At 43.8% G+C, this 20,550-nt stretch overlaps 1 protein-coding gene across 1 annotated transcript; it reads left to right on the top strand.

Annotated features, from left to right (window-relative positions):
- Positions 1–275: 275 nt before the first annotated feature.
- Positions 276–3,092, top strand: LOC145066673 (uncharacterized). The gene is made up of 4 exons (XM_079013957.1): positions 276–333; positions 703–769; positions 869–899; positions 1,992–3,092. Exons 1-4 carry the CDS (start codon positions 276–278, stop codon positions 3,090–3,092), a joined length of 1,257 nt encoding a protein of 418 aa, XP_078870083.1.
- Positions 3,093–20,550: the final 17,458 nt, after the last annotated feature.

The raw sequence follows: 20,550 nt of genomic DNA, 5'->3' as shown, positions 1-20,550 counted from the left end.
ACATATATATTAAATAATTTCCAAAATTAAAATTAAATCAAATCCCTATAAAATTGCAATCATTTTTAAACACTACAATAACCACTAACACAAAAGTAATCGATGTATTCTTTCCCAACAATAGCCGTCAAACACCAAATCACAACCATCAAAGTCTCTTTCTTCATCAGAGACAAGCGCATCCGGCAACTGTATTATGATCAAGGGTATTTTTGGTACCCGATAATACATTGGAAGAGGAGGAGTCTCAGTGCTTCTATAAGAAAAAAACCCTAATGTCGCCACCACCGTCATCAAGCGACCACCCTCCTCTGTCGGTCTTCATATTCTCAGGTAAAAGAGTAGAAATCATTAGTCAATCTCACATCTTAATCTTCAATCGAAAGTTTGTATCTTCTGTAATTTTTTTTAAACAATTTTATTTTTTCTTCATGACTTCAAATCACTTAGCTTTTCAATAAATTTGATTGTTTTTTTATTTTTCTTCTTGACTTCATTCAGTTGTCGGTTCTAATTTTTTTTCTTCATGACTTCAAATCATTAGCCAATCTCACATCTCGTTTTGTGCAATTGTTTGTTGCTGCTTAGTGGTAGTGTGGTGGGTTTTTCATGGAGTTGTGGTATGGTTTTTGTTGTTGGTTCCTTTTACGCTTTATGTTTGTATTGAGCTTCTCTTTTGTTGGTGGTTTTTCTTTTACACAGAAGCATTTGGTAATGCACAGAAGGTGTTCGATAAAATGAATAAGAGATGTTTCAAGCCAAATTCTCGGTAATTGACTAATTCTTAGTAGGATACCATTAGTGTTTGTTTTTTACTTTTTCTCTCTTTCAATGTATAAAAAAACCCCAATTGGTGTTGTTTTTTTAGAAAATTTAGTCTAGTGAAAGTTGAGTATGAGGTGTGAATGGATTTATGTGTATTCTGTCAGAGTTTATTTATATAAATCCATTCTTTCAGAATGTTTGTATTCTTTCAAAATGAATTTGTGTTTTTTTGTTGGATTTTGATGTATTTGTTGCATTTGTGATAGGAATGACTTGAAGACCTTATAGGAATGACGTGAAGAATGAATCAAAGATTGATCATACTCACAGTTTAAGAATGTTGTTGTTTATTAAGAATTACACTTGTTATTCTTTCAGAATGTTGTTATTATTCAAGAATGTTCTTTTTGTATCACAATCATAGAATATAATTATTTGATATATTATTAGTTCAAAAATCGATTTTCTATATTGTTTCGTAATATACTTATTCAAGTTTTCTTTTATTTATGTATTCTTAAAGGATGTCATAAACTGTTATTCTAACAGAATTTCATTCTATCAAGAATCGCATTCTGACAGAATAAAATAAGTTATAATCGGTTATGACTACAAATTAAATTAGAATTGAAATTGAATTAATTTAAAAAAAATCAGAATTATCCCTTCAAATTCGAAAATTTCCTTTTTTTAAATATAGTTAATTGTCTAAAATACCATTTTAATTAAATTTGAGTGATATTATGGTAAATGATATTCCATTGTAATATCATAGACCCTCAAAATCATAGTCATTCATTATTTTCATCTATTGGTCCAGAATTCTCCTTACATGTGTGTACTTGATTTTTTTTCCTAAAGATATTTAGGTCCATTGTGTGGATATGGTACTTTGAACTAATATTTCTATTTATATTCTGGGTAAATGTTGGAAATAAGAAAATTCTTACTGTTTTTATCATTAAATGTAATATCCTCTATATATATTACACCGATTTTTAAATAAATGGTTGTCTCCTAGAAACAATGGGAGTAATATTTCTATTGGGTTTTGAGATTGACTCAAACAACCCAGTACTACTAGAAACAGTGGGAGTAATCGGAGAGATAAACAAACCCCGATGAATTGTCTAAGTCTAAATATCAGGGGAATCGGCGAAGGATATAAAGTCTCCTGGGTGCGAAGGTTAGCAACGAAATATAAGATCTCGTTCCTTGGTGTACAGGAAACGCAGCTAGCAGATGAAAACGGCATAAATGTAGCCGGCTGCTGGTATAATGGCGATTATGATTTTGCTGCAACTCCGTCCAATGGAAGATCGGGAGGACTGCTTAGCGTGTGGGATTCCAAACTGTTCCAGGTTGAAGAAGTCATAAAGGCGAGACATTTTTTAATCACGATCGGTAAATGGTCAGGGATTCAAGGTCAGTTGATTGTTGCAAATATCTATGGGCCTCACGAGTTACAAAATAAAAAACAGTTATGGGATGAATTAGAACACATTAAATCCACTAAAGCTGGAACTTGGCTAATTTTTGGAGACTTCAACACTGTAAGGAAGGTCGATGAAAGATTCAACTCCCATTTCATCCCATCTGAAGCCTTCTGGTTTAATAGATTCATTGAAAAAGCATGTCTCCACGAACCAAGAATGGGGGGACACAAATTCACATATTTCAGTCAGTCGGACGTCAAGATGAGCAAACTTGATAGATTTCTTGTCTGTAATAAGTTCCTTAGTCTATTCCCCTCGGTGTCTGTCACAGCAGCACCATGGGAGACTTCAGATCACTGTCCCATTATTCTTCAGACCTGCATAGCTGATTTTGGCAAACCCCCATTTAGGTTCTTCAATTCTTGGATGAAAAGAGATGGATTCGAACAAATTGTTAAAGAAGCATGGGAGAATTTCAGAGGATATGGCAACCCGGATGCGTACCTTGCAGCCAAATTTAGATTCCTAAAAAACAAAATAAAGAAGTGGAGAGCAACGGATCACCCCAAAGAGACTGAGGAGTTGTTGAAGATTAAAAGTAGGGTGCAGGAACTTGACACAGCCGCTGAAAACAATCTGCTATCAGAGTTGGAAGTACAGGAGAGGAGATGTGGTATTCAAGGGATCGTGGAGCTTGAAAAATTAGCTGTCCTTGATTTAAAACAAAAGGCCAGAATCCGATGGATAGTCGATGGGGACGAGAATTCCTGTTTTTTCCACGGGTATGTAAACAATAAGAAGAACAAGAATCACATTCATGGTTTGATTATCAATGGATCCTGGAACACTAATGTGGCGGCAATACAAGATGAAGTCCTCTCTTTCTATTAGAAAAAGTTTCAGGAAAAATGGCCTACCAGGCCAAAGCTCATCAGCAGCGAATTCTGTTCACTCGACCCGGCTTCTCGATCAAAAATAGAAGAACCCTTCTCATCAGAAGAAATTAAATGTGCCATCTGGGCATGTGGAGGAGAAAAGTCACCTGGCCCAGACGGCTTCACCTTTGATTTCATTAAAAAATTCTGGGACGTATTGAGGGGAGATATTATGGGATTCGTCAAATATTTTGAGAAATATGGCACGTTGGATCGGGGCTGCAACTCATTCTTCATCACGCTGATACCAAAAATAAAGGATCCGCTGCATATAGGAGACTATAGGCCAATCAGCTTAATTGGCTCGTTATACAAAATAATCTATAAGGCCTTAGCTAATAGACTTAGCATGGTGATTGGCATGAACATCGGAGAAGCCCAATCTGCTTTCGTGAAGGGACGTAATATTTTGGATGGGCCTATGATTGTAAACGAGATATGTACGTGGGCTAAAAAGGTAAAAAAAACAGATTCTTCTCTTCAAGGTAGACCTAGAAAAAGCGTTTGATTCCGTTAATTGGGAGTATCTTGATTCGTTACTTGTTCAAATGGGATACGGAGATAAATGGCGTATGTGGATGAAAGGGTGTCTCCAATCAGCAAGACTCTCGGTGCTTATAAACGGGTCTCCAACGGTGGAATTCGGTATGGAAAAAGGTGTTCGGCAGGGGGATCCACTCTCGCCCTTCTTATTCATAATTGCCATGGAGGGACTTAATATCGCGATGAAAACAGCCTGTCAGAAAGGCCTTTTTCAAGGGCTTAAAATTCCAAATGCTGAATTGTCAATATCCCATTTGTTCTATGCGGACGATGCCATTTTTATGGGCGAGTGGAGTCAAAGTAACATAAAAAACCTAGCAAGGATATTAAGGTGCTTTCAAGTAACATCAGTACTAAAGGTAAACTTTATCAAATCCAGGGTTTTTGGTGTTGGTGTTGACATGGCTGAGGTCTCTAGATGGGTTGCCCCCTTGGGATGCCAACCGGCATCGTTACCCTTCACCTACCTGGGCGTCCCGGTTGGAGCAAACATGAAGTTAAAGAAACATTGGAAACCTATAATTGATCGTTTTTATTCTAAGCTCTCGCCTTGGAAATCGAAAGCACTATCCTTTGGAGGGAGATTAACCTTAGCAAAAGCTGTCTTGGGCAGTCTCCCGTCATACTACTTCTCTATTTTTGTGGCCCCAGTGGGGGTCATTGATCTTCTGGAAAAGATTCGCAGACAGTTCTTATGGGGCGGGAGCGATAATAGGTATAAAATATCTTGGGTTTCGTGGGAAAAGATCATTGCTCCAAAAGAAAAAGGGGGGCTTGGTCTTGGATCTCTCAAGGCCTTCAACATATCAATGATCGTCAAATGGTGGTGGGCATTAAAAACAAATAAAACGTCCTTATGGTGTCGTGTAATTACAGGTATTCACAATTTGAAAAACAAACCTGCTAATGTTTTGTCGAAAAGAACTTTTGCAGGTGTGTGGAACAATATAGCGGAGGTGGCGAATGAACTAACTAAAGTTGGGATAAGTTTCCGAGACATCCTAAAGAAGAAAGTGAAGAACGGCAACGATACCCTCTTCTGGATGGACGAATGGTGTGATGGCGAGCCACTAAAAGATCAATTCCCAGATCTATATCAACTGGAAAGGCGTAAAACATGCAGAATTAGCCAAAGAGTGCAAGCAGAAGGCTATAAGTGGGAATGGAGATCAGCCCCTACAACTGGCTCTCAAGCGCACAGCTTTCAGATGTTGTCTGAAGCCATTGATGTATTTCGACCCTGTCCAGATCCAGACTCTTGGATTTGTCCCTTATCGGATGACGGTATTTTCCATGTAGAGGCAATCAAATTAAGAATCGATAATAAAGAACCGGCAATCAATGAAGTAGTCATCCCATGGCTTCATGATATCCCTATATAGGTCAATACCTTTATTTGGAGAGCTAATTTGGGACGTATCCCATCCAACCTGGCGTTAAAGAGGAGAGGAATTACAAATATAAGTGAATCATGTCCTCAATGCCATATCGAGGATGAAGATTCAGATCATATTATGATAAGTTGCCCGTTGGCGAACAGGATATGGGAGCTGATATTTCAATGGTGTAATATTCCGAAACCGGATTTTCAAACCATTGGTGATCTTATTGGGCTAACGAAAACCTGGGGAAGATGCAGAAGAAAGAAAAACAACCTAATTTGCATCTGTTTTGGGGTGATGTGGATACTATGGAAAACCAGATGCGAATTGGTATTCAGGAGTACACGATACTCACTTTCCCAGATTATTGACAGGGTTAAATCTATTGTATTCAATTGGATTAGGCATAGGAGAGTAGAATGTAATATTAAATGGGATGAATGGTGTGTTTGCCCTTTAAATTGTCTGTAATACAATCTCAAATGTAGTCTTTCTTTTGGGCCTGCCTAGCATCTTGCTAGGTAGTGCTTGGTCAATAAAATTTGCCAGTTCTAAAAAAAAAAAAAAAAAAAAAAAAAAAAAAAAAAAAAAAAAAAACCAAACAAAATTAAAACTTCATGATACTTTAATTTTAAACTTTGCTAAAGACAAAAAAGATCTCGATAAATCCTCTTTTCTTAGCTTGGACATGATGGTAATTATGAGAACTTTAATCGGTTAAAATTAGCATTAATTTTTTAATAATGGTTTTAATATGGTCTACACATGGATGGTTGTGTTTCTAAATAGAGTACGTAATTCATTAGCTATAAGTGTTTTAATTTTTTCTAAATTTGTGTTTTCTAGTTCAACTTCTTAAATTTCTTAATGTTCTCCAATCTGTCTGCTGCTTACATCAAACCATAATGCATTTTTGGGTGAGCGTTTATTGGGACACCTCATTAGTTATCTCTAATCCAGAAGCTGGAGCCCGTTTCTTGCCCAAGAAATTATAGTCCAAATGTTGATGATGTTGTCGTCATGTTGAGGTCAAAGTGATCTTCAAAGTTTGCTTTCATGTGTTTCTTAAAGTGGCCTCAATGCCCCAGCTACATCCATGTTGCGTCGTTTAATCTGAATTCTCCTCTTCACTAGCACTTCTCCTCAAAGAATTCTAGTTAGTTGCTTTTCTTTCCTATTGGGCTCCTCTTCATCTCCTTCTCAATTGATCTTGGTTAGCTGTTGCTACTCTAATTCCCTGCTTTCGTTGGTAATATTTGGTGAACTCCAAAATATCTTCCATGGATTATGTCTATTTTTTGAAAAATTTTATGCTTTCATTTGTAATATTTGTACTCCTCCAGCACCTTTGTTGGCTTTTAATCTTAAGTACTATTCTCGTTCAAAAAAAAAATGTTTTTGACCTAAAGTGTGAGTACATCGCTATTGTTGCATTTTGTTCATTTTTATTGACCAAACATGTTGCTCTTTTAACTTCCTTTTGACACAAACTGTCACTACGTTGCTATTTCTTCATTTTCAACATATTTTACATAAACAAGTTGCAATTTTTGTATTTGTGGAGCTAATATAATAGTTGTTGATTATGTTTTTTATCTTTTAAATCTTATATTTAGGTCTAGGCTTTAATCAACGATGTAACTAAAAGTTCCACTTCAATCTTCAATGATGTTATTGAAAGGTGGAACGAATTTTATGGCGTCGACACTAGCACATATTTATTTCAATTTGTATTATTATTTAAGTATGTAAATTAGTAATCATTAATTGTAATACTGTAACGCCCCGATTCTCAAGTATTAATTTATTGTTAATTTTCATAATTCAAGGTCTACTCGACGAGTTGGATGCTCTGACTCGTCGAGTAGCAGCGGGTTGGTCCACGTGTTTAAGTGACCTACTTGCCGAGTCCAAGAAGGGACTCGACGAGTAGGAGATGGAGGATGAAACCCTAATTTTCGGGGTTTTGCACCCTATTTAAGGGATCATTAGCCTTCTTTGGCCTCCTTGCAGCCTCTTGAGAGTTCAGCAAACCCTAATCCGTGAGTGTGCTCCATTATTGTGTGTTTCAAGCTTTGGGAGGTGGATCATTGTAAGAAGAACTTGGAGAGCAAGTGGCTAGGAGAACAGAACGTATGGGATCTGAAATCTACCCCAGTTAGCATCTTTTGGATTGTATCAAGTCGTTTCCTTGACCTCATTTCATTCTAGATCTTATTGGGTTAAAGATTTGGGCTTTTCTAGCATAATAAGAAGCTATTCTTGGGTATGAGCTAAGATATGAAGTTGTAACTTCAGATCTGAACTCTCTTTGGTCTCTAAGCCCATAAATCTTTCAGCTTTAGCAAGTGTGAACCTCTCCTTAAGTGTAAAACTCCATTGCAAGCTTGGTTTTATCATTATAAGGCTTTAGAGCCTTACATGCACGTAAAGTTTGCAACTTTACGTGATCAACATGCCTTGGGAAGCTGGATCTACAATATGGGACCTTATAATGGCTTAAAAAGCATCTGAATGGATAATGGACTGAAGGGACTCAGCGAGTTGCATGGTCAACTCGGCGAGTCCGATGAAGATTGTCGTGAACTCGGCGAGTCAATAGGGTGACTCGGCGAGTCAGTTAGGGTTTTCCTGGATTTTGGCACGCATGAACTTGGCGAGTTGCACGGCAAACTCGATGAGTTGGCCAAAGAGTTTATGACCACAAACATTAGGAATTCGACGAGTCACTCAAGTGACTTGGCGAGTTGACGAGCTATGCAAGGAACTCGATAAGTGGCTGGTTGTACTCGGCGAGTTGAGGTCAACATGGACTGTTGACCTTGACCAATGACTTAGACTTTGACCAAGGGTTGACTAGTTGACTTCTGGGAGCATTTTGGGAAATTGGAAATTATAAGTATGGTTCTATGGTGAATATAGGTGGTGGAGTTGTGACAGTGATCCGAGAGTGGAGCTTATCACTTCAGTGAGTCAGTTGCGAGTTGAGTTATCCTCACTATACTAAGGGGTCTAAGGCACCAATTTCGTCCCATTGGATGTGATATCCTAGCAGTTGGTATTATGTTGAGTATGAGTTAGTGTTGCATGTTGGTTGATATGCCAGTTAGGTAGATCTGTAGGACTACCTGTAGTATTATGTGGTTATCTGTATGTGCATTAGTTGTGTTATATGTCGACATATTATGTAGGATGGGTTGAGGTGAAACTGCTCCGTGTGGTAACCAACAAACCCGAGAGCATTCCAGATACGAACTGAGGGAGACTCATACCGTGTGCTCGATGGCAATCCAGATGTGAGTTGTGGGCCCAGAAGGCAATCCATTGAACACCCTGATCCTCAGGTATTGATAATGACATTTCAGTTTGGATTCTTGGAGGACCTACTCAGCGAGTTGGCTTCCCTACTCGTTGAGTAGTAGCGGGTTTGGACGCGGGGGTTTAATGATCTACTCACCGAGTCCATTATGGTACTCGACGACTAGACGCTGGCAGATGAAACCCTAGATTCCAAGGCCTTGCACCCTATTTAAAGGGTCATTAGCCTCCCTTGGCCTCCCCTTTATAGCTTTATACCTCCTTAAAACGCTAATTTGAGTGTGAGTGTGTTCTTGGTGATTTTAAAGCTTGAAGGAAGGATTTGGTGAAGGAATCACTTGAGGAATCAAGCTAGAAGGAGCAAGGGATCCTAGGGATTCTAGATCTACTTCTGTGGAGCACTTTCTGAAGGTATTAAGCTGTCTCTTGGCTCATTTCCACCCAAAACCCTCTTGTGCATGGATTCTAAGAAAGGGCTTTTGTGTTTAAGCCAAGATCTGAAGTTGTAACTTCAGATTTGAACTCCTTTTGGCCTTAAGATGCATAAAGTTATCAGTTGAGCTTAGCATGTACCTTCTCTCAAGTGTATGACCCCATTCCAAGCTTAGATTTGCTATTTTAGGGCCTTAAAGCCTTGCATGCATATAAAGTTTGCAACTTTGCGTGGAAAGCATGCCTCAGGAGCCTAGATCTGTAGTTTGGAAGCTTTGCATGGCTCAAAAAGGGTCTGTATGGCTTGGGATCTGAAAGGACTCAGCGAGTCACAGGGGGTGACTCGACGAGTCATTTGAAGGCAGGCATGGACTCGGCGAGTTGGATGAACAACTCGGCGAGCCCGATGAATTTTGCCTAGAACTCGGTGAGTTGTGAAACAACCCAAAAAATACGACCAAAAATTTCATTTTTCAATATAACAAAAAACCATAATCTGAGTGTCATATCATAAAACCATACGTGATGTATCCCAAACATGATAAAAAAAACACTGTGCGGAAAAACTGTATCATATCTATGCCATATCAAAATCAAAGAAACTAGATCAACTCCTAGGATAAAAGTTGAAGCTATGGTGTGTGCGATGCCATCATCACGAGCTCTTCCCTCTGCTTGCGGAAGTACCTGAAACCAAAACTGAAACTGTAAGCACGAAGCTTAGTGAGCTCCCCCAAACTACCACATACCATACAATACATATATAAAGCACATACTGGGCCTTGCCCACTGCATCAGACCGAAGTCTGGAACTAACTGCATCGGACCGAAGTCCGGAACTGACTGGGACCTTGTCCCCTGCATCGGACCAGAGTCCGGAACTAACTGCATCGGACCGAAGTCCGGAACTGACTGCATCGGACCGAAGTCCGGAACTAACTGCATCGGACCGGAGTCCGGAACTGACTGCATCGGACCGAAGTCTGGAACTGACTGCATCGGACCGAAGTCCGGAACTGACTGATCATGGCATAGCATAGAATATAACAACTATTATAAACACATAAACTGTATACTGCATCAGAACAGAGTCCGGAACACATAACACAAACATGCTTGTATCACAAAGACATCAAGCACTCTAACTACTGCATCAGACCAAAGTCCGGAACTACTGATAATTAAACGGGCCGGCATTGTGGCCGTAGACCTGTTCCTACCGAAAGGAAACTCACCTCGTGAACTGGCTGCTGAGTGTATGGCTCTGGAAGCTAACTGCTACTGCTCCTGTATCTCCCGGGCTACAAGTCCATAAACACACTCAATCAAATACTAAACACTGAACTGGGTAAAATGACTCTTTTACCCTTGGTCAAAGTCAACTCTCGGTCAAAGTCAACTCTCAGTTGACCTGACTCGCCGAGTTGGTCCGCCAACTCGCCGAGTCCCTATTCTCACTCCTCGACCCTACTCGCTGCTACTCGTCGAGTATGGCATCGACTCGACGAGTACCCCCCTCGATCCAAGAACTCAGACAATCTTCATCCGACTCACCGAGTCATATGAACAACTCGACGAGTTGTTCTTGAGTCTAAGGAGATTGCCTTGGACTCGCCGAGTTGTATGAACAACTCGCCGAGTCCCTCCATTACTGAGTCCACCCTCAACTCACTGAGTCCACTCCACTACTCACTGGACCCACTCGACACCGCTCAAAAGGAAGAAATCGGGGACTCGCGGCTCGACTCGCCGAGTCGTTCTTCCGACTCGCCGAGTCTCCGCCATGCAACTATTCTACACTCGATTCTGCTCGAATCCAACACATACAAATGATAGATCTGAGTCCAATCAGCTGATTTACCACGTAAAGTTTCCAACTTTACGTGTACAAACACATGAACAAGGGAATAAAGGCTAAAAAGGCACTTAAAAGGGGTAGATCTAGGGTTAATATGCAAAATAGCTCCATAAAGGCAATAGATCTGGGCTCTACAACTCCTAAATGAACAGATCTAAGGATATCTCGGCATAATAGAGCTTCCAACACAACATAAGGCTTGAGAAAGGCATTAACAAGATCTAGAAAGGGTTTTAAAGCATAAAAGGGAAGGAAATCTGAAGAATACCTCAAAGAGCTCTTGCTTTCCCTTGAATCTCTGCTCTACAATCCTACTCCTTGCTCCTTTCTTCTCCTCCTTCTTCAAGCCTTCACAAATGCACACAAAATCACTTAGAATCACTCAAGAACGAATTAGGGTTTTCTCACAGCTTTTGGGGGTGAAGGAGGCGAGGTTGGGGGCTATAAGGTGGCTTAAATAGTGGGCAACCCGGGGTTTAGGGTTTCTCCCAGACGGACAGACTCGCCGAGTCCAGAATATGGACTTGCCGAGTCGCCAACTAACACGTGCTCGAAATCTCGCCCCTACTCGGCGAGTCAGGCTATGAACTCGCCGAGTCCCTTTAACAAAACTTCAAAATAAATACCAAGGAATCATCATACCGGAAACGGGTCGTTACAATTCTCCCCCACTTATCTCAGACTTCGTCCTCGAAGTCTGCTACGGCTGAATCTGCAAATATCTCTGGGTAGTGCTCTCTCATCTCCTCCTCAGCCTCCCACGTCCATTCCGATCCCTTCCAGTGCTGCCACTGCACCTTCACTAACTGAATTACCTTGTTCCTCAAGGTCTTGGTCTTCCGGTCCAGAATCGCGACCGGCCTCTCAATATAATTCAGGCTGCTATCAACCTGAATATCCTCTAGGGGAACGACTGCTGACTCATCCACCATACACTTCCTCAACTGAGACACATGGAAAGTGTTGTGGATCTGACTAAGCTCCTCAGGAATATCTAACCGGTAAGCAACCCGACCCACCCGAGCCAAAACCCTGAAAGGACCAATAAATCTGGGGCCCAACTTGCCCCTCTTCCGGAATCTGATGACGCCCTTCCAAGGTGAGACCTTCAGAAGGACCATATCCCCCACCTGGAACTCCAAGTCCGAACGCCTCCTGTCGGCGTAGCTCTTCTGCCGACTCTGCGCAGTCTGCAGTCTACTACGGACCTGCTGGATCAACTCAGTCGTCTTGAGCACCACTTCTGTGCTCCCGATGACTCGCTGACCGACCTCGCCCCAACAAATCAGGGTCCTACACTTCCTCCCATACAGCATCTCAAAAGGAGGTCGATCAATGCTCGCATGATAACTGTTGTTGTACGAGAATTCCGCTAACGGAAGATACGTATCCCAACTGCCACCGAAATCTAGCACACATGCCCGAAGCATGTCCTCGAGAGTCTGAATCATCCTCTCGCTCTGCCCGTCCGTCTGAGGGTGGAAAGCGGTGCTGAAATGGAGACGAGTACCCATCTCGTCGTGGAACCGCTTCCAGAATCTGGATGTGAAACGGACATCTCGGTCTGACACCACCGATACCGGCACTCCATGACGTGCCACAATCTCTCGTACATAGATATCGGCTAACTTCTCCGCCGATATACTCTCCTGGATCGGAATAAAATGGGCACTCTTCGTCAACCGATCCACTACTACCCATATCGAATCCACTCCTCGTGCGGTCCTGGGGAGCTTGGTGACAAAATCCATGGTGATGTCCTCCCATTTCCACACGGGAATGTCTAACGGCTGCATCTTGCCGTGAGGTCTCTGGTGCTCCGCCTTGACCTTCCGGCAGGTCAGGCATCTCTCAACGTACCAGGCGACGTCCCGCTTCATGCAGGGCCACCAATAATCAGGTCGAAGATCTCGATACATCTTCGTCGCCCCTGGGTGAATAGAAAACCGAGACTTATGAGCCTCATCCATCAACACTTGTCGTACTCCACCCCAGTACGGTACCCATACCCTCCCGTGAAGCGTCAGCAATCCCCAACTATCATAATCAAACGAGGCTACTCGGCCCACGATCCTCTCACACTTCTGTCTCTCCTCCTTGAGGCCCTCCACCTGAGCCTCCTTGATCCGCTCCAACAACAGAGTGATCACTGTCATTCTCAAACACAGATCTATGATAGGGGCCGCCGACACTTTGCGGCTTAGGGCGTCGGCCACCACGTTGGCCTTCCCTGGGTGGTAAAGGATCTCACAATCATAATCCTTTAGCACATCCAACCACCTCCTCTGCCTCATGTTCAGACTCGGCTGATCCATAAGGTACCTCAAACTCTTGTGATCCGTGTAAATAGTACAACGGACCCCATAAAGGTAATGCCTCCAAATCTTGAGGGCAAACACAACTGCCCCCAGCTCCAAATCATGGGTAGGATAATTAGCCTCGTGAGGCTTCAACTGTCTCGAGGCATAAGCTATCACATGGCCTCGCTGCATCAATACTGCTCCCATACCTGTGATCGAGGCATCACAGTAGACTACGAAGTCCTCTACTCCCTCTGGCAAGGTAAGGATCGGAGCCTCGCACAATCTCTGTCTGAGGGTCTCGAACGCTGCCTGCTGCTCAGGCCCCCAACGAAATACCACCGACTTCTTGGTCAGTCGGGTGAGTGGCACTGCTATCTTGGAGAAGTCCTGAATAAATCTCTGATAATACCCTGCTAACCCTAGGAAGCTCCGAATCTCAGATGGAGACTTCGGAACTTCCCACTGCATCACGGCCTCTATCTTGGCCGAGTCTACCAAAATACCCTTCTGGTTGACGAGGTGACCAAGGAACTGCACCTCGCGCAACCAGAACTCACATTTGGAGAACTTTGCGAAAAGTCTCTCCCTCCTCAAAGCCTCCAGCACCTCCCGCAGGTGCTCCTCATGCTGCTCCTGCGTCTTGGAATATACCAAGATATCATCTATGAATACTATCACTGACCGATCCAGCATCGGCCTGCACACGTGGTTCATGAGATCCATGAACGCGGCTAGAGCATTGGTGAGCCCAAATGGCATCACCACAAACTCATAATGACCATACCTGGTCCTGAAAGCAGTCTTCTGTACATCCTCATCTCTAACTCGCATCTGATGATAACCGGAGCGTAGATCGATCTTGGAGAACCAAGACGCTCCCTGAAGCTGATCAAACAAATCATCTATCCTCGGAAGTGGGTAACGGTTCTTCACCGTTACCTTATTCAACTCCCGATAATCTATACACATACGATGCGACCCATCCTTCTTCCTCACAAACAGGATCGGCGCTCCCCAAGGCGAACTGCTCGGCCGAATGAAACCCTTGTCTAACAGCTCCTGCAGCTGTGTAGACAACTCCTGCATCTCAGGGGGAGCTAGTCGATACGGTGCCTTGGCTATCGGAGCCGCACTAGGAATTAGGTCGATCCTGATCTCAACCTGTCTCTCAGGAGGTATCCCCGGCAAATCCTCGGGAAACACATCCGGGTAGTCTCGCACTATAGGAACATCATCAACTGTCGACTTGCCCTTCTCCCAGGCATCCATGACGTAAGCTAGAAAACCGGTGCAGCCCTGCTGAACATAGCGCCTCGCCCTTGCGGCGGAACAAAAGGTCGGTCCGCGCTGTGGCCTCTCGCCCTGAATCACTAACTCTCCCCCACTGGGAGTGCGAACCCTCACTAGCTGAAGCTCACAATCAATCACCGCCCCATTGGGGCTTAGCCAATCCATGCCCACAATAACCTTATTCCCTCGCAGGGGAATAGGTACCAGATCCACTGAAAACTACTCATCAAATAACTGAAGAGAACACCCTCTAAACACTCTGCCGACCCTCACGGTCCTATCATCTGCTATCTCGGCCTCTAACGGACCATCCAGCTCCCCTGGAGCTCTACTAAATCTCTTGCTAAGCGCAAGCGATACGAATGATCGGGTAGCCCCCGAATCGAATAATACCATAGCAGAAATGCCGTTCACAGAGAACGACCCCGCCACCACATCAGGAGTCGCTCGCGCCTCCTCTGCTGTCATCTGAAACGCCCTGCTCTTCGCCATTGGCGCATCAGCTCGGCCCTGCCGGCCATCTGTAATCCTCAAGGTAGCAGGGGCAGGTGCAGCCACCTTCCCTGCTGCACCTAAACCCGGACACTGGGACTTTTTATGTCCCCTCTGATTGCACTGAAAGCAAATCAGATCTGATGTTGCAACGGCAGTAGCAGGGGCCGTACAATCCCTACTCAAATGCCCAATCCGACCGTACTTGTAGCAGCCGGAACTCCCTGCCTTGCACGCTCCCTCGTGCAATCTCCCACACTTGCCACATCGACCGTGGCTCTGCTGACTCCTAGATCTGTGATCTGAAACCTTGGGCTTTTTTCCCGAACCGCCTGAACCCGAAACCGCCTCCGGTTTCCTCTTCTTCTCCATCTCGAGATCAATCTCCCTCTCCCGAGCCCTAGCAATCATATCTTCCAGCGTTTTACAGCTGGACCGGCTCACAAACTGGCGGATATCACTCCGCAACATCTCATGATAGCGGGCCTTCTTGATTTCCTCATCAGCCACGTACTGAGGAACGAGAAGAGCCCTCTCCCTGACTTGGCGGTGATCTCCGCCACTGTCTCTGTAGTCTGAGTGAGGTCCTGAAACTCCCTAGCTAGCTGCTGCACCTCAATAACCGGTGCAAACTCCGCCCTGAACCTGGTAGAGAAATCAGCCCAGGTCATGGCGTCCAATGCTGCATCATCTCCAATGGCATGTCCGACCTCCTCCCACCAATCCCGTGCCTTGTCCTTCAGAAGACAGGACGCCAATCTGACCTTGTCCCCCTCGGGACACCTGCTAGTGCGGAAAGCGTTGGCCACATCCGCCAACCATCTAGTACTCGCTATGGGGTCCCGCGCCCCATGATAGTCCGGAGCTCCACATGCCCTGAACTCCCTGAATGTAAGGGTGCGCGACCCCATCATGGCCGCCACCTCGGCACGGAAGGTGCCCAATCTCTCATCCATCAGCTCTAGAATTCCCTCCTTGATCGAACCGAAGATCACAGGAGTCTGCTCTATAATGATGCGCGTAATCTCCGAAGAAAGAAACTCTCGGGTCTGCTCATCCATGCGCTCATCCCCCGAGCCTGAACCTGATCCCTCCCTGGCACCTCCGCTGCCGGCTGCTGGTCTCGAACGCAAAACCACCATTCTGAAACACATCACAACTACATCAGAAAACGGAAATATCTCAAGGGATCATTGATTCTACAACTAGTTTCCTGGTATTATCTCAGCCTTTCTTGATTCGAGTACGGATCATCTGCTTTCAGTAGTACGGGCCCATACTACCTTCCACATCTATCTGTACTTTCTTCAAGAACTGCCTTGACTCCACCAGGTCACTTCTACTACTACTGATCTCCGCCACTCTCATCCTAGGCTTGCCCTAGGGAAACCTCAGACTCAACTCAACTAGTCCTCAGCTGCTGAAGGTCTCCTTATAATGCTAATTAGCCACCACCTGAACACCATCACATGTGACGAGGATCAGATAATCCTTCAAGTAAAAGACCCGTCCCTATAACAGTTGGACTCAGACAAGAGCTGCGCAATAGGGCCAGTTCCAGCACTCTGGGATTATTCAACCCTGATCACATGTGGTGTGACGTGTTCACCTAGTGGCTAACTCCCATCACTCAGAACCCCACAAAGCACGAAGCAAGCAGCATTCGGATAAAGGAAACATACTCAGGAAAAACTATTCTCATAACGAGAAACTGTACTAGCATACAAAGCTAAGCTCATACTATCAGGCATAACCTATATAGGCTATCCTACTGATGTCTACTCAATGCTAGCATGCAATTCTCATAAAGCTGTAACACATATAGCAGGCACATAAGGCATCCTCCTAGATCCTTAGTCCTATACTAGCATGCTGTTCTACTGAAACTAGAACAATTAATCATAAAACTTGTATTGGTAATTTGGGAGTACTTACTTGAGCTCGGCTGATCGCATGCACCACACCCTTATCTTGTTTAAAAAAAATTTCTTTCTTTCTAAGTGCTTTCAAAATTCTTTTAGAAAACATTTTCCTTTTTAAAAAAAATCTTTTTATTTCCCCTTAGTTTGAGTTCAGACACGCCCAGAAGTGTATCCGAATCCCTCAAACCAGGGCTCTGATACCAACTTGAAACAACCCAAAAAATACGACCAAAAATTTCATTTTTCAATATAACCAAAAACCATAATCTGAGTGTCATATCATAAAACCATACGTGATGTATCCCAAACATGATAAAAAAAAACACTGTGCGGAAAAACTGTATCATATCTATGCCATATCAAAATCAAAGAAACTAGATCAACTCCCAGGATAAAAGCTGAAGCTATGGTGTGTGCGATGCCATCATCCCGAGCTCTTCCCTCTGCTTGCGGAAGTACCTGAAACCAAAACTGAAACTGTAAGCACGAAGCTTAGTGAGCTCCCCCAAACTACCACATACCATACAATACATATATAAAGCACATACTGGGCCTTGCCCACTGCATCAGACCGAAGTCTGGAACTAACTGCATCGGACCGAAGTCCGGAACTGACTGGGACCTTGTCCCCTGCATCGGACCAGAGTCCGGAACTAACTGCATCGGACCGAAGTCCGGAACTGACTGCATCGGACCGAAGTCCGGAACTAACTGCATCGGACCGGAGTCCGGAACTGACTGCATCGGACCGAAGTCTGGAACTGACTGCATCGGACCGAAGTCCGGAACTGACTGATCATGGCATAGCATAGAATATAACAACTATTATAAACACATAAACTGTATACTGCATCAGAACAGAGTCCGGAACACATAACACAAACATGCTTGTATCACAAAGACATCAAGCACTCTAACTACTGCATCAGACCAAAGTCCGGAACTACTGATAATTAAACGGGCCGGCATTGTGGCCGTAGACCCGTTCCTACCGAAAGGAAACTCACCTCGTGAACTGGCTGCTGAGTGTATGGCTCTGGAAGCTAACTGCTACTGCTCCGGTATCTCCCCGGTTACAAGTCCATAAACACACTCAATCAAATACTAAACACTGAACTGGGTAAAATGACTCTTTTACCCTTGGTCAAAGTCAACTCTCAGTTGACCTGACTCGCCGAGTTGGTCCGCCAACTCGCTGAGTCCCTATTCTCACTCCTCGACCCTACTCGCTGCTACTCGTCGAGTATGGCATCGACTCGACGAGTACCCCCCTCGATCCAAGAACTCAGACAATCTTCATCCGACTCGCCGAGTCATATGAACAACTCGACGAGTTGTTCTTGAGTCTAAGGAGATTGCCTTGGACTCGCCGAGTTGTATGAACAACTCGCCGAGTCCCTCCATTACTGAGTCCACCCTCAACTCACTGAGTCCACTCCACTACTCACTGGACCCACTCGACACCGCTCAAAAGGAAGAAATCGGGGACTCGCGGCTCGACTCGCCGAGTCGTTCTTCCGACTCGCCGAGTCTCCGCCATGCAACTATTCTACACTCGATTCTGCTCGAATCCAACACATACAAATGATAGATCTGAGTCCAATCAGCTGATTTACCACGTAAAGTTTCCAACTTTACGTGTACAAACACATGAACAAGGGAATAAAGGCTAAAAAGGCACTTAAAAGGGGTAGATCTAGGGTTAATATGCAAAATAGCTCCATAAAGGCAATAGATCTGGGCTCTACAACTCCTAAATGAACAGATCTAAGGATATATCGGCATAATAGAGCTTCCAACACAACATAAGGCTTGAGAAAGGCATTAACAAGATCTAGAAAGGGTTTTAAAGCATAAAAGGGAAGGAAATCTGAAGAATACCTCAAAGAGCTCTTGCTTTCCCTTGAATCTCTGCTCTACAATCCTACTCCTTGCTCCTTTCTTCTCCTCCTTCTTCAAGCCTTCACAAATGCACAGAAAATCACTTAGAATCACTCAAGAACGAATTAGGGTTTTCTCACAGCTTTTGGGGGTGAAGGAGGCGAGGTTGGGGGCTATAAGGTGGCTTAAATAGTGGGCAACCCGGGGTTTAGGGTTTCTCCCAGACGGACAGACTCGCCGAGTCCAGAATATGGACTCGCCGAGTCGCCAACTAACACGTGCTCGAAATCCCGCCCCTACTCGGCGAGTCAGGCTATGAACTCGCCGAGTTCCTTTAACAAAACTTCAAAATAAATACCAAGGAATCATCATACCGTAAACGGGTCGTTACAAGTTGGATGAACAACTCGGCAGGTTGGATGAAGGTTACCTAGAACTCAGCGAGTTGAAGGAACAACTCGGCGAGTCGAGTAAGATTTCCACAAGGGTTGGATGTTCGTAGACGTGTCGAGTGGCAAGCAAGGGAACTCGACAAATGACCTTAGATTATCAATCAACACTGTATGAACTCGACGAGTCGCCTCGATGACTCGGCGAGTAGATGTTATTCTGGGAAACACGGCGAGTCACTAGTTGTACTCGGCGAGTTAGGGTCAATATGGACCGTGGACTTGACCTTGGCTGAAGTTGACCAGGATGGACTTTGGGAAAATGACTGGAAATTTTATGACACTTTTTAGGCAGTTGCGTGGAGCAGCCTGTGGGGTACATTTGGTCGCAAAGTGTCAGTTCAGCATTCGTGACAGGTGAGTCTTCTCACCATACCTATGGGTCTAAGGCACCAAGGCCAACTCAGTATGTGATTATGACATATGTGGTAGACATTCTGTGTTCTGTTATGTGGTTGCACATTATATATGAAGACCCCGGGGGAAGCCCGTGGCATTGGATGTAAGACCATGTGGGGTAGCTCATGGCAGTCCTAGGTGAAGACCATGTAGGGTAGCCCATGGCATTGGATGTAAGGCCATGTGGGGGAGCCCATGGCAGTCCTAGGCAAAGACCATGTGGGGTAGCCTGAAGGGTTTTAGCCATAAGAACTTTCCTATGTGCGCATGCAAAACCCTAATGCTTGGATCTAGGTTTCTCTAATTAAACATGCTTTGAATCCAAGACTTCTAATGACTAATTGGGTATAAGAACAATACAAAATCAGATCTAGAAGTTTACCTTTGAATCTCTTGTTTGATCTTGTTGTCTTGGAGCTCTAGAGTCACAATTGTCACTCCTCTAATGGCTTACAAACACCAACTAGCAAAGAGGATGATTTGAGAGAGAGGTTAGGAAGAAATCGGCCAGGGGTTTTCTTCTTTTTGAAGTGATGCCGATTTCCCTTGCTCAAGGGATCTATTTATACTTGTAGACTCCTTAGGGTTTCACCTTTAAACCCTAGTTGGATAATCTTTCCTTAAAGCAATCCAAATCCTTACCTTAGATAAGCCTTGGACGATTTTGAGCTATCCTAATCCCTAGAATCCGTCCATCCCTTATCCCTTAAGGATTTACAGTCTAAATTGTAACTATCAAACAATTGACAGTTTATACCCTCTTATTTAATTCATCTCTTTAAGTCACCAAATTAATACTAATTAATTTATGACTTATATTAATCAAATAACAATATTATTATTCCTTATATTATTCTCATAATATATTAATAATATTTATTCTCTCATAATAAATCATCCTGTCAAGTTGCTATGGTGAAGGCAACCCAAAAGGACCATGCACAATCGGATCAAATACTTGCCTAATATAGTTGCAGCCTTAGACACTATTCCAACAGTCTCCCACTTGGATAAGTCTAGCAATTATATGCACAAGTACAATTCGATTTGCAATCGTAGCTCTCAAAGACGCTGTCAAACTCTGATCTAATCAATCTTGTCCTTTAGATAAGGGATCGTACAGTCCTCTGTTAGATATCATGCTG

Source organism: Lactuca serriola, chromosome 8 (genome assembly GCF_051521515.1).
Source record: "Lactuca serriola cultivar US96UC23 chromosome 8, Lser_US96UC23_V15, whole genome shotgun sequence".
Lineage (NCBI taxonomy): Eukaryota > Viridiplantae > Streptophyta > Magnoliopsida > Asterales > Asteraceae > Lactuca > Lactuca serriola.
The sequence above is the reverse complement of the archived record's forward strand: the minus strand, read 5'-3'. Positions and strand labels throughout refer to the sequence as shown.

Bases quoted from the DNA above. Each gene is read 5' to 3' on its own strand.
- LOC145066673 (XM_079013957.1), top strand. From the start codon at position 276: ATGTCGCCACCACCGTCATCAAGCGACCACCCTCCTCTGTCGGTCTTC. The intron at 770-868 runs GTAATTGACTAA...TTGTTTTTTTAG, and splicing joins TGTTTCAAGCCAAATTCTCG to AAAATTTAGTCTAGTGAAAG. The intron at 900-1,991 runs GTGTGAATGGAT...CTTGGTGTACAG, and splicing joins TAGTGAAAGTTGAGTATGAG to GAAACGCAGCTAGCAGATGA.